At 36.4% G+C, this 16,221-nt stretch overlaps 1 protein-coding gene across 4 annotated transcripts in view; it reads left to right on the top strand.

Moving 5' to 3' along the window:
• Window positions 1–16,221, top strand: part of ACBD6 (acyl-CoA binding domain containing 6) — a 214,023-nt gene that overhangs the window by 83,040 nt on the left and 114,762 nt on the right. For all 4 annotated transcript variants that reach the window (XM_044267222.1, XM_044267223.1, XM_044267220.1 and 1 more), the window contains exon 5: window positions 2,322–2,427. In XM_044267222.1, the coding sequence (XP_044123157.1) occupies window positions 2,322–2,427 (106 nt within the window). The remainder of the gene's footprint in view (window positions 1–2,321; window positions 2,428–16,221) is intronic.

Genomic DNA, 16,221 nt, shown 5'->3' with positions numbered 1-16,221 from the left:
GTATTTCCTCTTTTACTGGTGATGAAGGCCTAAGTATACATACACATTGGGGTTCAGGAAGAAAGACCTCAGAGATTGAGAACGGTCCTCTCCATCTGTGAATAACCCTTATGCATTACGGGGTATGGGTAACCTGCATCCTAGGGGTCCTCTTTACCGTCCTTCCTTTGCCCCACAACCAGCTCTCCATTGTTTTCAAGTTCGAAACAGCCGAGGAGTAGTGCATTTTTGGTTATGATTCAAAATTATACAGTCCTTTCTCTCGTAGTTAGAGTTGCTGCCTCTTGAATTAGAGGGGCTTTTCCTCCTGGATTCGATGAAAATAGTGGGTCCCTATTATTCCCAACTCAGAATTTTTAATACGCTTTCATAGAAACAGTGTTTTCTGTGAGAGCTAAGTATAGCTAAAGTGGTATTACATACAGCCTTAATTTTAAAAGTCCTAGTTCTCCATTCCGGGATCTTGGCCTCAGACTGATCTGTTTTCTTTCAGAGTAATGATCTGGAAGAGCATTTTTCTCCTCTGCAAAATGGACCTTTTTTTTTTTTTTTTTTAAAGATTTTATTTATTTATTTGACAGAGACAGATCACAAGTAGGCAGAGAGGCAGGCAGAGAGAGAGAGGAGGAAGCAGGCTCCCTGCTGAGCAGAGAGCCCGATGCGGGACTCGATCCCAGGACCCTGAGATCATGACCTGAGCCGAAGGCAGCGGCTTAACCCACTGAGCCACCCAGGCGCCCCAAAATGGACCTTTTTATATTCCTTTTCATATTCCTTTTAAACCTGTTTCTTCCTGGAAGTCTACCTCATTTTCTCCAGCTGAACTCTGTACTCTTACAGGCCTTTTAAAACATCATCCTTACCTTATGTTAGTCGTATATAGATTTTCTCATCCCAGCTGTACTCTACATGTATTGAACATAAAGTTTCTTGTTTATCCTTATGTCATCAACAGTCTTGCACAGTGTCTTGCATGTAGTAGGTGCTCAATTAAATACATCACATGCATACGGAAGGCTTAGATGGTTAATGCCAGAGTAGGGTGTTTTAAGTTAATTACCTCTGAGTGAAAATAGCTTTTTATAGGGTATAAAGTATTTAAATTGGTTTTTAAGATAGAAGGACTCCTAAGGCCAGTTGCTTTCATTTTTGGTGGATGGAACCTATGGCCCCACAGGTTATAAAACATACTAGTATAGTTTTTGGAACTCAGATTTCATTCTTACATGCCTATCCAGAAAATGTCCACATATAGAACAGTTTCATTGATAATATTCCAAATTACTTATCCTTTTGCGAATTAGTGATTTTCTTGAGACTCTTTATTGAAGCTCCCATACCCCCACATACACACAACACACTGAGAAAAATGCATACACATTTATACAGTTCTGTGAACTATGTTTGAGAACTCATAGACCTCATGTTAAGAACTTAATAATATTTTTAATAACTTAATCATAGATTTTAGAATAGACCCGCTGACTAGTCGAGATGTAGCTTGATATTAAAAAAAAATGTACTATATACAGAATCAGTTGATCTGAGTGAATTCTAGCTCTTGTTCTGCCTGTAATAAATGTGATGCCATTTGGCAGGTCATGTGATCTCTTTTTACCTTTTTCTTTGTGAAGTTGTTGGATAAGAGTGAATGAATTTAGTCCACCAATTTACTTAGAATAGTGCTGGGTATAATATGCATCCCAGTTTTTGTTCCTAGTCTTTGTTTCTAATACTTCATGAAAGATTTCTGAATTTTGTGATGCTCTGTCTTTCCCTTAAGAAAATTGCTTTCTGTCTTTAAGAAAATTACATTAGTATATATGTGTATGTGTTTATATATTTGTGTGTATACACACACACGCACGTGCGCACACTTTAAACCTGGGTAGCAACCAACTTGTTACGTTATCCTGTAAGACAGGTAGTAAGCTTTTGAGACCTCTGTAAAGACAATAGCAAATAACCTCATTACTGCAGTGCTACTATTGAAAACTCTGAGTCAGGAAATGTGTGCTTGTCAGCATGTAGAAGGACCTGCAGAGAGAAAGAGGGCCGAGAAAATCTACTTAAGGTGTTATATCATTATACTGGTGTAACTTGTTAAAGTAGATGAAGCTTTTCCCTATTATAGTTGCTAAGAACTTTAGACTTTAGAGAATGGATATATTATGTCTTAGGGAAAATCCATTATTATTCATATAAAATTCTTTATGAGAGCAGATTCCATTGATGTTTGTCAGCAGTAAACAAGTTGTGTTAAAAATGTGTGACTTTAATGTATTACCTAGTGAGACACTTTTTATTTTTACTCTAATTAGGGAAGAAGACAAAAACATATTTGATTACTGCAGGGAAAACAACATTGACCATGTAACCAAAGTCATCAAATCGAAAAATGTGGATGTGAATATGAAAGATGAAGAGGTATGGAAAACATGCCTTAATTATTTTCTTATGCTTTGTTGTTCTACCCCAGTGCTTCTTTTCGAAATGGCCTATGAACTACGACTTAAAAGTATAGTATGATTAAGATTGTATCAGAATATTTATATGAAATGGTGTTTCCCAGTTAAGATAGTTTCTGTGTATGTATCCATCCATCTATTGATACTGTGTAAGTTATTAGCTGAAACTTGCTGCGGTCCAGTAACTTCTGTTTCTTCACAGTGCAGGGAGAGACTGTTAACCTATTAAGAGAAATCTATAGGTAATTTTAAAATATTTATAAATAGTTTTGGTGTCTTCTGTCATTACACTTCAAATAGATATATTGTCCTTTCTCAGTAAATATATTTCTAGAAAACAGTGTGTCAGAATTTTGATAAATCCATTCTCTTTTTTCTTTCTTTCTTTCTTTCTTTTTTTTTTTTTTTTTGAAGAGAGGAAGAGAGACAGATGGGATGGGGAAGGGAGGGGCAGAGGGAGACACTCTGAAGCAGGCTCCACACCCAGCTCAGATCCTGATGTGGGACTTGATCTCACAACCCTGAATCATGACCTGAGCTGAAATCGAGTCGGCCCAACTAAGCTACCCAAGCAGCCTGGTAAATCCATTCATTTAAATGTGGGCCTGCTATGTAAAGGGATTCTGTACTAAATTATTTTGTAAAATTATTGCTTTTTAATTTACTTGTTTTGTGAATAAAACTGTTCATATATTGAGTTTAAACTGTCCTGGATTATAGTTGTTAAATAGGGAGCAAAATTTGCTAACTGAGTTTTACTCATTCTTTTTTTTTTTTTAAGATTTTATTTATTTATTTGACAGAGATCACAAGTGGGCAGAGAGGCAGGCAGAGAGAGAGGAAGGGAAGCAGGCTCCCTGCTGAGCAGAGAGCCTGATGTGGGGCTCGATCCCAGGACCCTGGGATCATGACCTGAGCCAAAGGCAGAGGCTTTAACCCACTGAGCCACCCAGGCGCCCCCTCATTCTTTAATAATGTAATGAAAGATGATCAAAATGACTGCAAGGTAACAATTATTAGGAAGAAGACATGCAGTGATCATAGATAAAGTGTGGAGTAGATAAATCAGTGTACATATTGACAGCTCTTTATACAGGTTAGCCTTTAATATTATCTAATTGTTAGGCAGTGTCTTTCCTGTAATATGTTGTCAATATCGGGAAAGACTATAATTCTATAGTATAGAGGGACCAGTAGTATGTTTGTTCTCCCCTAAGTAATGAAACAAACAGCTAAGAAAGATGTAGCTAGATAAAAGTAAAAGCCAGGTTGGGGAATAATAAAACCAGGTCTTTTGATCCAACTAGGGTGTGTTTTTTGCCTTTCGGGATTACTTTCCCCCCCCCCCCAGTAAATCAGGTGTAACTGCTTTGCTTGATTTTGTTATTTTTTGGTTTTGTACTTGGGAGTTAAGATTTTTATAAAATTAATACATGTAGGTAGTTCAACAAAAATCAGTACTATAAATCCTCTAACAAAAAAGTATTCCCTTACCTGAATCCTTCTCACATTGATTCTAGCTCCTTTGAGGCAAAAACTTTCATTTTTTTCATTGTTTCTTTTGCAATTTACATGCATATTTCTAAATAGCATGCATGTATCTCTTGATTTTCCAACTTTAACCATCATTGATTTTCTTTTCTGCTATATTAGGATTTAGCTCTTTTACTTGTATTCCTCTCCTCTTCTCACCCCCCCCAAGAGTTATATCACAACATTTAGTTTCATTTTCTGATTGAATCTCTACAGAATCAGTGTTAAAATATTATTATTTTATAAGTAATTATAATGTAGGTATAAAGTAGTTATATTATTGTTTCTGTGTAAATTATGCACATTGCTGAGCTTAGGTGTACTGTGTGTACTAGTCAGCTTTTGTGGTGAGCTGCATTTCAGTGGCTGATAACTACATCTTTTCTTGCTCACATTTCAGGAGGGTTTTGTATCAGGCTCTGTCTGCTGTGTTAGCTAGCGTTGTTTGGGCTCAGTTCATTTCAGTTTCATGTATGTTCTCATTCTCATTCTGAGATGTGGATAGACACTGGGGCAGAACTAAGGACAGACAGAATCAGACCCCACAGATACATTTAAAGCTTTTGCATAGATGTGGCATGTGTCATATCTACTCACATTCCTTTGGCCAAAACAAGCGACAAAGCCAAACTGGGTGGTAGGACACCTTTTCTGATGATGGAAGCAATGCACAGGTGGGAAGGAAATAAATAATTATATAATTATGAATAGTATAATCTACATGCCATAGTACAGCATTCTGTTTTTCTAAAGGCTAATCATTGCTTTTTTTGGTTTTGTTTTTATATCTCCTATGTTTCTATCATTCAATCTTTCCTCAAGTTGCCCAACGGAGGTCTTCTCTGTGCAGTCACGCACATCAGGTAATCAATCCCATACCGTTTTAGCGATACCCCTTCTGGAGTTCTTCCTTTTTCTCTGTTCTCAGCTGGGTGCTCTCTAGGCCGGCTGTATAGATGCCATCCTGGGATTACGCTTTACCACTGTCTTAGGAATACCCTTCCCTTCTCTCCTGGAGTCTTCTGTTTCCTGGGTCCCAAGTCTTTTATTGTTTGCTTCCTTGTTTAGATGAGTGTCTCTTCCAGTAGCTTTCTTTTTTGTTTCCCGGTTTTGATGGAGCATTTCCTCTAGTAGCTTCCTGAGATCTTCCATGTCAAAAATGTTTCAGTTAGAGTTTTGGGCATATTCCATATGCCCAATAAATATTTGACAAACTAATGAATGATTAAATGAATGAATAAGTAGGAGCAGTGTATTTTAGGGGCGTCCGGGTGGCACAGTTGGTTGAGTGTCTGACTCTTGGTTTCAGCTCAGGTTGAGATCTCAGAGTCATGAGATCGAGCCCCACGTCAGGCTCCGTGCTTGGTGAAGAGTCTGCTTGAGATTCTCTCTCTCCCTCTCCCTGCCCCTCCCGCTTGTGTGCTTGCTCGCGCACGCTCTCTCTCTCTCTCTCTCTTGCTCTTGCTCTTGCTCTCCATTATAAATAATCTTTAAAAAGAAAAAGAGAAGCAGTGTAATTGTGATGAGCTAGACTACATAGGTTCAAATCTTTGGACTGTCACTTTCTAGCTATATGACGTTTGTCAGGTTTATTTTGTGTCTCAGTTTCCGTGTGTATAAAATGGAGATTATCGTAGTACCTGTGTCAGCATTGTTTTGAGGATTAAATCAGTTAATATATATAAAGCACTTAGACAATACCTGACACACATGTAACAAGCACTCAATAAATTTTAGCTATCTTGATTATTTTTAATGAATAATATGAATGTGATAATATGAAGAAATGAATGAAGATCACTTAACTCTTTAAGATTTCACTCATCTGTTTATTTTAGAGAAAGAGGGAGTGTATGCATGTGTGCAGGGGGAGGGGCAGTGAGGGAGGGAGAGGGATAAGCAGACTCCCCACTGGGAGCCCAGCGCAGGGCTCAAGCCCATGACCCTAAGATCATGACCCCAACTGAAACCAAGCATCAGACACCCAACCAACTAAGCCACCCAGGCACCCTGACTTTTTTCTTCAAAGGCTTAATTTTTTTAGAGAAGTTTCAGGTTTACAATAAAATGAGAGGAAGGTGCAGAGACTTCCTTTCCATATACCCCCGGATCCCCTACATGTGTGTAGCCAACCCCATTGTTAACATCACTCACCAGAATGGTACATTTTTTACCAAGGATAAACCTACACTGATACTCGTAATCACCATAGTTTATCTTAGGGTTGACTCTTGGTGTGGGTTTGGACAAATGTAGACTATCTATCCATCATTTTAATATCATACAGAATATTTTCACTGCCCTTAAAATCCTATGTGCTCTGCCTAGTTATACTCCCTGCTCTGCTCCAACCATTGATCTTTTTCTTATCTTTTCATTAGCGTGGTTTATTTTTCTCCAAACATTTACTTTTACTCTATATGTGTCATTATATTTAAAGGGGGTTTCTTATAGACATAGTGTAGTGGGATCATGTTTTTAATCCACTGAGACAATCTGTCTTTTAACTGTTGTATTTAGACCACTAACTTTCAAAGTGATTATTGATACAGTTGGATTAGTATCTATCATTTGTTACTGTTTTCTATTTGTTACACTTGTTCTTTGTTCCTATTTTTGTCTTTTCTTTTTCCACTTTTTGTGGTTTTAATTGAGGATTTAATAGGATTCCATTTTCTCTCCTTTCTTAGCTTATCAGTTAGGCCTCTTTTATTTTTTTTTTAAAGATTATTTATTTATTTATTTGAGAGAGAGAGACAGTGAGAGAGAGCATGAGCGAGGAGAAGGTCAGAGAGCGAAGCGGACTCCCCATGGAGCTGGGAGCCTGATGTGGGACTCGATCCCGGGACTCCAGGATCACGCCCTGAGCCGAAGGCAGTCGTCCAACCAACTGAGCCACCCTTTTAACCTTTTTTTTTAGTGGTTGCTCTGGAGTTTGCAATATACATTTATAACTAACCCAAGTCTATTTCTATTACCATGATAACATGATACCATTTCATGAATTATCTTATAAGATAATAATAAAATATTAATTTATCCCTCTAGTTCCTTGTATCTTTGCTGTCACTCGTTGCACTTACATATAAGCATACAAAATTGAACACAGGGCTGCTGTTATTTTGAACAAACTGTTATTTGTTAGATCAGTGAAAAATAAGGAAAACGTAAAGTTTTTATTTTGCCCTCCCTTATTCCTTCTTCTCTGTTCTTCTTTTCTTATGTAGATTGAAGTTTCTGACATGTATTATTTTCCTTCTTTCTAAAAGAACTTCTTTTAACATTTTTGCAAGTTCTACTGGCAGTGGATTTCTTCAGTCTTTGTTTGAGAACATCTATTTCTCCTTTGTTTTTGAAGGAGAATTTCTCAGGATACATAATTCTAGTTTGGTGAAGTTTTTTCAAAACACTCTCTTGCTTGCCTGGTTTCTTTCTTTTTAAAGATTTTTATTTATTGAGAGTGCAGGTGTGAGGGCAGGGGTAGAGGGAAGAGAGAGAATGTCAAGCAGGCTCGACACTGAGCACATGGAGCCTGATGGAGGGCTCGATCACACCGCAAAGATCATGACCTGAGCTGAAATCAAGAGTCAGAGCTTAACTGACTGAGCCACCCAGGCACCCCTCTTGCTCGGTTTCTGAGGAGAAATTAGATATAATTCTTATCTTTGTTCTTTATAAGTAAGGCGTTTCTTCAGATTCTTTCAGGACTTCTTTGTCTTTCATTTTCTATAGCTTAAAAACAATATGCCTAGGTGCAGGGGTTTTTTTGTTTGTTCGTTTTGTTTTGGTTTTGGCATTTAATTTGCTTGGTGTTTTCTAAGCTTCCTGGATCTGTGGCTTGGTGTCTAGCATTAATTTGGGGAAATCCAGTCATTGTTTCGTATACTTCTTCTGTATCTTCTTCTGTTTCTTCTGCTTCTGGTGTCCCCATTATGCATACATCACACCTTTTGTTTTCCCACAGTTCTTGGGTGTTCTTTTCTGTTTTTTTTCAGTCTTTATTCTCTTTGATGGTCAGTTTTCATGGATTCTGTTAGGTATATCCTCTAGCTCAAAGATTATTTCCTTAGTCATATCCAGGCCACAAATAAACCCATCAAAGGCATTTTTTATTTCTATTACAGTTTTTTTTTTCTCCCAAATTAGTCTATACATTTAATTAAATATATTCAAAAGTTTAGTTAAAATTTTTTTTTCCCAATTTATTTATTTTCAGAAAAACAGTATTCATTATTTTTTCACCACACCCAGTGCTCCATGCAAGCTGCAAGCAGTTTTTTTTTTTTAAATCTCTAGCATTTCTTTTTGGTTCTTCCTTAGAATTTCTATGTCTTTGCTTATGTGGTCCATCTGTTCTTGCACACTGTCGATTTTATCTCTTAGAGCCTTTGGCATATTAATCATAGTTCTAATAAATTCTTAGCCTTATAATTTTAATGTCTTTGCATATTTGGGTCTGATAATTGCTCTGTCTCATCAGATTATATTTTTTTACCCTTGGTATGATTTGTAATTTTTACTAATAGCTGCACATCACATATTGGGTAAAAGGAACTGCTGTAAATAGTTCTTTAGTAATATGGTGGTGAGGTGTGGAAGAGGCAAAGGGCTCTATCATCCTATGATTAGGTCTCAGTATTTAGTGAATCTGTGCGTCTGGTTTGTGAATCCCACTAGTGGTTCTGTCTTTTTTCCTCCCTGCTTAGATGGAACAGAAGGGCTAGAGTGGGCTGGAGTTGGAATTTCCCTTGCCTCAGGTCAGTGGGCTCTCAGATAATCCCCTAGCAGGTTAGGCACTGGTTAACTGGTTTTCCCCAAAAGCAGGCCTTACTAAGAACAGTGCTCTCATAGATTTCAAAAGGATTCGTTTCCGGCTTCAGAATCAGGAGGGGTTTTCTCTGATAGTTACTTTGGGAACCTCGCCAAACTCCTGGAGGTAAATCTTGCAATGTTGTGCAGCCTCCCCATCAGGAGTAGATTCCCTTAGAGTTTTTAACTCTCAGAGTTGTCCACACTGAGCCTTCAGCAGTTTGTCAGTTTTGTCCGTGGTAGTCAGGTTTTTCTGCCTCGCAGTTCCTGGGGCAGTTTTCACTTATAAAATTCTGCTTTATAGTCTTGAGGGCACAAGGTTTGCCTCTCTAGTCTTGAGGCACAAGGTTTGCCTTGTGTCTTCCCCTCTCTCTCTCTTTTTTTCCCAAAAATTTTATTTATTTGAGAGAGAGAGAGTGCACGAGTGAGAGAGAGAAGGTCCGAGTTGGTGGAGGGGCAGAAGGAGAAGCAGGCTTCTTCCCTTCCCCACCCAGCAGGGAGCCTGATACAGGACTGGAACCCAGGACCCTGGGATCATAACCTGAAGCGAAGGCAGGCACTTAATTAACTGAGCCACCCAGGCACCCCATGTCTTCCCCTCTCTTATGGATCCAGCAAGAATAGTGGATTTTTCAACCTGTTCAGCATTTTGCTTGTTGTTAGGAAGGAGTGGCAAAATCCAAGCTCCTTATATATGGAATTGGAAATTGGAAGTCCACTTAACTTTTGAAGGTCACTTTTACCCTGAAACATATTGTGCATATACTAGACGTTCCCTATTAGAATTTTCCGTCTTTCAAATAATAATACTTTATATGATGTGTGTTTTAGGTTACAGAGTACTTTCACTTACTATCTTCCCAACAGCCCTGTAAGGTAAATGCTATCCTCATTTTACAGACAGGAACTAATTCAGAGACGTGCTTTCACTTAATGAAATACACATAACTGCTAAGTGGAAATGCAGGTCTGAGGGACTGTTCTTTTTGCCTTTGGATCTAAGAAGGATATACAACTTCCAGTTGGCCCTGCTAGTGTTATTCTCTGGTTTGCAGCATTTCATGAAAGAAATTGGAAATTTACCAAATCTTCCACATGACCTTTGCAAAGATCATTGGACAGCAGTGATAGGAATAAAACATCTAGAACACAAATAGCTTACACTGATGCAGTTTTGTTTGTTTGGTTGGTTTTTTGCAAAGATAAAAGAAACTTGTAAAATGTAGTGCTTCTGTCATTCTGTGACTTTGATGTAGTGCAGCTTCCCAGGTCTTCCAGTTTGTTACCCATGCAGCTACCTTTACCCCCGGCCCGCCAGAACATTGTGTTTTCAGGAACAGATGAAGTGCTTACACATTCATAGACTGAGACGCCAAGAATTCAGTTGGGTTCTCTCATTGCTCCAAGCAGATTTCTGCCCTCTCAGCCATGACATCTCAGGCTGGGCCTTGAATACTGATGGCAAGCCTTTTATTATTAATCAGGGATTTGTATGAATTAATTTAAGAACATGAGGGAAATGAGAGCTTAAAATTAGAATCAGACTTAACATCCTAAATAAAATAAATGGTATTGCTTCATGACTTTTAAACCTCTAGCAGATAAAACAACAACTTGGTAAGCCTTGGTGATGGACTAAAATTATGAAATGTCAGAATTAAATTGCTAGCTAAATATTTTTAACCCCTTTATGAAAAAAAGACATTACTATAATAAGTTGGGTGACAATTACAGTTTTGAAAGGACATCCAGTTCTTTGTGTCTGTCTAGCTGATATTTGAGCTTGAGAGATTTCATTACTGATTGCCTAGGATTCTTTGGGATTGTATATGACTCTATTTAAAATGTTCATCCAGCAAGTTCAACCCAATTTCAGTTTTGCCCTTAGATGACTAAAAATTACATTTATTGCACTTAAAATTTGCTGTAAGCACATAAAGGAATTTAATTATAGCCATAAAATAAGTCATAGTAGAAATTTAATTTATAGTCATAAATGATACGCTTGCATTTCCACATATTGAAATAAACACAATCGTATATTGCTGGAAATGTATATATTTGGATCTATAACTACAACGGCACATGAACATATATATAAAAAGCTTTTAAATAATTCATATTTCATTATGAAGTTATTTTATCATGAGTAACTATAGTTCCTGGTATATATCTTATATTTATTCAAGTAATTACTACTAATATAGTAAGACGCATATTTCTTCTTCTTTTTTTTTTTTTTAAGACACGTAATTCTAATTGGAGAAAATTACATGGTGTTTCCAGATGATATTGTAATTAGGACATTGTATTTCACGTAACAGAAAAAAGTTTTATTTAAAAAAAAAAACACAAGTTTTGTAGTTATACTTACCATTACCATTCTCCATGTTTGTTGATTCTTTCAAATGCTTTGAGGAAGTTACCTTTCTCTTCATCCTTTCCCCTTCTTCGCTTTAAATTTGTAGCTCATGTCAGAATATAATTTGCATGTTTTTGCCTTGAGAAACTGCTGCAGAATCTGGTGAAACTAATGGTGTTAACCTAACAAAAGGTTTAAGACTCAGAGCCACTATATTGAAGCTTAATTTATGCTTTTATTTAAGATTTGAGAAAGGAAAAAAAAAGGATTTGCTTAAATAAATTTCCGCAGTTGAATATGTGTTATTTTGATTGTGTATTTGATTAAAATAGTAATTTGAAGGAACTCACTGAATCACACTAATAATTGGGAAATGCATTCTAAACTGTCACGTTATTCTCATTTGCATTAATGTAGCCAGCACCATTTCAAAATCACGCCTAACTTTCTATAAGAAGCTCATGTTTAATACAGAATCAGAAAATAGTAAAAATAGGTTAAATCTTATGAACTTTGGCACCTTACTTTTAATTTTTTATTGTGATAAAATATACATAACATAAAACTTACCATTTTAGCCACTTTGAACTGTTTAGTTCTGTGGCACTAAATATATTCACTTTGCTGTGCAGCTGTCACCACCATCCACCATCCATCGATGGAATCTTTTCCTCTTCCCCAAACAGAAGTCTGTACTCCTTAAACGCTAGCTCCTCATATCCTCCCTCATTTCCACCCCCACCTCCCCCCACCCCCGACAACCACCATTCTACTTTCTAGCTCCATGAATGGCACTACTTTAGGTATCTTATGTAAATGGAATCGCAAGTATTTGTCCTTTGTGCCTTACTCCACTTAGCGTAACATCTTCAGATTCATCGATGTTATTACATCTGTCAGAACTACCTTCCGTTTTAAAATAATATTACAGTGTATGCATATACCACATTTTGTTTATCTGTCTTTGGACACTTGAATTACTTTCATATTTTGGCTATTATGAACAATGTTGCTATGAATGTGGGAACAAATTTTTGTTTGATTTTTTTTTTCTAACACTTTACTATGAAAAATTTTAAGCATACAGCAAAGTTGAAAGAATTTTACAGTGAACATCTATATCCCTAGATATACCTAGATTCTACCACTAATTTTTTACTGTGCTTGCTCTATCAATATCTATCTGTCTATCTGTCCATCAGTCAGTCCTGTTTTAGATGGGTTTCAGATTTTTTGGCGGACAGCACATTTCTAGCATCATATCATTTACCAGAATTCACTACTAGTTTGTTTTTTCTTTTGAGATAGCACCTTACATACAGTGAAATGCCCAAATCTTAACTACACATTCAATTAATATACCTATGCAAGTGAAACTCCTGGCAGGATAGTGAACATTACTGTCACCCCAAAAAGTTCCATCCTGCCCCTTCCCAGCTGGTTCAGTCTTCTGATTCCACAAAGATAACCATTGTTCTTATAAATTTTCTACTCTAGATTGGTTTTGTATATTCTGGAACTTTATGTAAATGGAATCATAATATGTACTTTCTGTGTAAGTTTTCTTTAATTTAGCATTATGTTTTTGAGATTCATTCAGTTTGCTCTGTAAGTCAGTTCTTCCTTTTTTTATATTACTGAGTAATATTCCATCATATAAATATTATTTATCCATTGCCTTGTGATGGACACCTGGGCTATTTTCATGGCAACCTATTTTTACTTACTTTATACAGGATAAGGTAATACCCTGCTTATTTCTTCATCCTGAAGTCACTAACATTATGGCTTAGTAACTCCTTGTGAAGAAAATTTTTTTTAAGTAGTAAATTTAAAATGCTTCTCAGTTCCCTGATAACTCAGCAACACCATTTCTCTTTATCTTAGATCTTAGACAGTGAAAGAAATCAAGTAGTTGCTGATTTAAATGTGTATCACACATATGGCTATGTGGTACTCTCTTTAATGCTAGTAAATAAATATGCTAGGAAACAAACTGTCCTACAGGGAGCCACTGCCTTCCATGCTAGGTGCAGCTAGACTCCTTAAACGGCCTCCCAGTCCTAATCCTGTCTTTAAATTTTGGAAACAACATTATTGGTTCGCCTTTTTTTTTTTTTTTTAAGATTTTACTTATTTATTTGTCAGAGAGAAATCACAAGTAGATGGAGAGGCAGGCAGAGAGAGAGAGAGAGAGAGAGGAAAGCAGGCTCCCTGCTGAGCAGAGAGCCCGATGCGGGACTTGATCCCAGGACCCTGAGATCATGACCTGAGCTGAAGGCAGCGGCTTAACCCACTGAAACACCCAGGCGCCCTATCGGTTCGCTTTTGAGAGGGAGGTGTGAGTAGGAGGCATTCCGTAGTTGCTGGTGCTGAAGGTGATGTAGTTGTCATGTCGTCAGCCGCTCCAGCAGCAGCAGCAGCAGCAAAGGGTAGAAGATAAGGATGGATGCAGGAGACGGAGACATATGTGGGAGGTTATCAGTAGCTGAAGTCAGTCTCCATCACAATGGTCAGTTTAAACCCAGTTTTTTTACAGAGAGAAATTCAAGTCAGTCTGTTTTCAGTGTATTTCTTTTGCACAGAGAAGCAAGATGACAACTCTCATAGATTTAAATACCCTAATTTTGCTATGTTTTTGTCTACTGCATTGATGGTGTATGCTTGTATGTGTTCTCAAAATACCGTCAGAACATTAAGACTCATTTGGTAATGTATTCTCTTTTCATTTAATTTGTGGTACCAGGACAAAATCTAGTTTTAAAAAATTCTACAGGTATAAGGACAAGTAAGTAAGTAAGGATATCCGAGGAGCATTTAAGATATTAAGACCCGCTCTGTATTTTCAGAAGGTATGAAAGTAATACCACTTAATAGGTTAGCAGCCACCTGCGCTTTCAAAGCACTTAAGAGTCATTCATCTGTCTGAGGTAGGACAGTATATGCACTCTTGGTTAACAGATGAGACCTCTTTTTTACCCCCTGTGGTTTTGCTGTATTTGAATTGCAGAATTTACCCAGATCCCTCCAAATAGTGCTTCTTAGTTTCCTTGTGGCCAAGGATTCCTTTTAATAATGGTTTTCCCCCCTAAACTCCTAAATACTTGTAGGATATTTTTTCAGGAGAGTTGTTAAAACTAGAAACAAAGAATTGTCAGCTTTTGTGGTATAGTAAAAATACATTTAACTTGAAAACTTTTAGGAGATTATATCATTCATAGAAAATAAAGCAATTATATAAAAAATAGATGGACTACTTTATGAATTTGGATAGCCCTTAAGAAACTATAGTGTGTACCTAATTAATGGTTTTTCTTTTAGAGGAGAGTTTATGAAATCCTGTATCCAAAATAATGTAGTAATTGCTACTTGAATTAATAATCTTGAATTAGAGCATGTTCACAGGAACTTTATAATTTGAAGTAAATAGTTATCACATTCAGATACCTAGTTGTGCTGGTCTTTCTTCATTTAAGTATAGAACATTTTGAAAGCAAAATTCCAAAGCCTGATTTATTTTATCTTTGTTTATTTACAGGTATGTTTAATCTTGCTCTTGTTTTGAGCTTCTTAATACTGTGTAAAAATATTAATCATTAGGTGATCTTAATGTAGATATCTTCAGCACTTCTACAGAAAGTCATTGTCAGAGAATTCATTCTAATTCAAGGTTAATTAGTGTACCATTAAAATAATGTGTTACAAAAATTAATTACATCACAGGTCAAAAAACGTATTAAAAAGCGTAGTGTTCATGTCTGAGAACACATCATCCTCCTTAAAACATTGCTAGACTAGTGCTACCGTTCTGGAAAATATATCTCCAGTAGAAATCAGTACTGAGGTCCAGTCATAGGTGTTTCCCCTAAAGTAAATTTTTGGCACCACATATGGGAAATTTAAAATATAACTCCCATTAACAGTAAAATGTGTTGCTTGTCTGCTTTCCCATCGCAACAGCTAAGGATTTATATTTTAGCATTAATCGATATAACCCTACTGGGTTAAACCTAAGGAGAAATCAGGAACCTGGTTGAGAAGTAGAAATTATCTGTACATTTTGAAGTAGAAGTATTAGGTATATTAATAGTATGTTTTCTTACTTAACTGTTAGGTACTTTGGTAGGTGCCCCTGTGTAAGTATATCACACATCATTTTAACTATGTAGTAATTCTTGTTAATAGTTTAACTTAATAGCCGTAAAATATACACTTAAAATTAGAATGAGAAAAGATAGGGACTTTGAAATCCTGATTCTTTTAATGTGAAATCTGTGAAACAGTTAAATAGAACTACAGAATATTTTATACATTGGTATTTTCCCCAAGAGTCCTATTACAATATCTGATTGTCCATATGAAGGGTTTTGGAATTTGTGCCTTAGTAACAGCAGGTCAATACACATTAGAGCTACAGAAATTTTAACATGGGAAACTCTTTTCTCCACTCAACAACACATTTTTTACTTGGGTTTTAGAACTGTCTCCATTAAAAGATATTCTTAGTGGGCTCTGAACAAAATAGTTTTGCTGCTCTAACAAATTGTAAAGAATCTGCCCACATTTTAAAATTTTCTGCTTTTCTTCCTCTTTGGATTTTATGTAAGCCTGTGAGAAAACCTATTCATAAGTAAATAAATTGAGCAAATGGAAGAAAAAGAGAAGAATAATTTGTAGGGAAGAGATTGTCTTTGTTTCTTTCTTGTTTTCTTCAAGAATAAATCCTGGTTTAATTAATTGAACTTCTAGGTGCATGAAGAGATTCTGAAAGATAAAGAGTATAAAGTGGGTTTAGAAAAGCTTTCTTGAGAAGTGCTTTTTACTTTAAAACCATCTTTGTGTCCCTGCTTATATCTTCTGAAATCTTTTCTAAAATGACATAAAGTAGGGATTTCAACTTAATGTAGAAAAGCATTCCATTCTTTAAAAATGACAACATCACTTCTACCCTCAAAAAATAAGCTTAAACTATATACCACTCATTTCTTCAGAAAAGTCCTTGGCTTCTGGGGTATTTTTTAATTGTTTGGACCAAGTGAGCTTCTTTAA

The sequence above is a fragment of the Neovison vison genome, chromosome 10 (genome assembly GCF_020171115.1).
Source record: "Neovison vison isolate M4711 chromosome 10, ASM_NN_V1, whole genome shotgun sequence".
Taxonomy (NCBI): domain Eukaryota; kingdom Metazoa; phylum Chordata; class Mammalia; order Carnivora; family Mustelidae; genus Neogale; species Neogale vison.
Note: the sequence above shows the minus strand (reverse complement) of the source record. Positions and strands in the feature narration are given on the sequence as shown.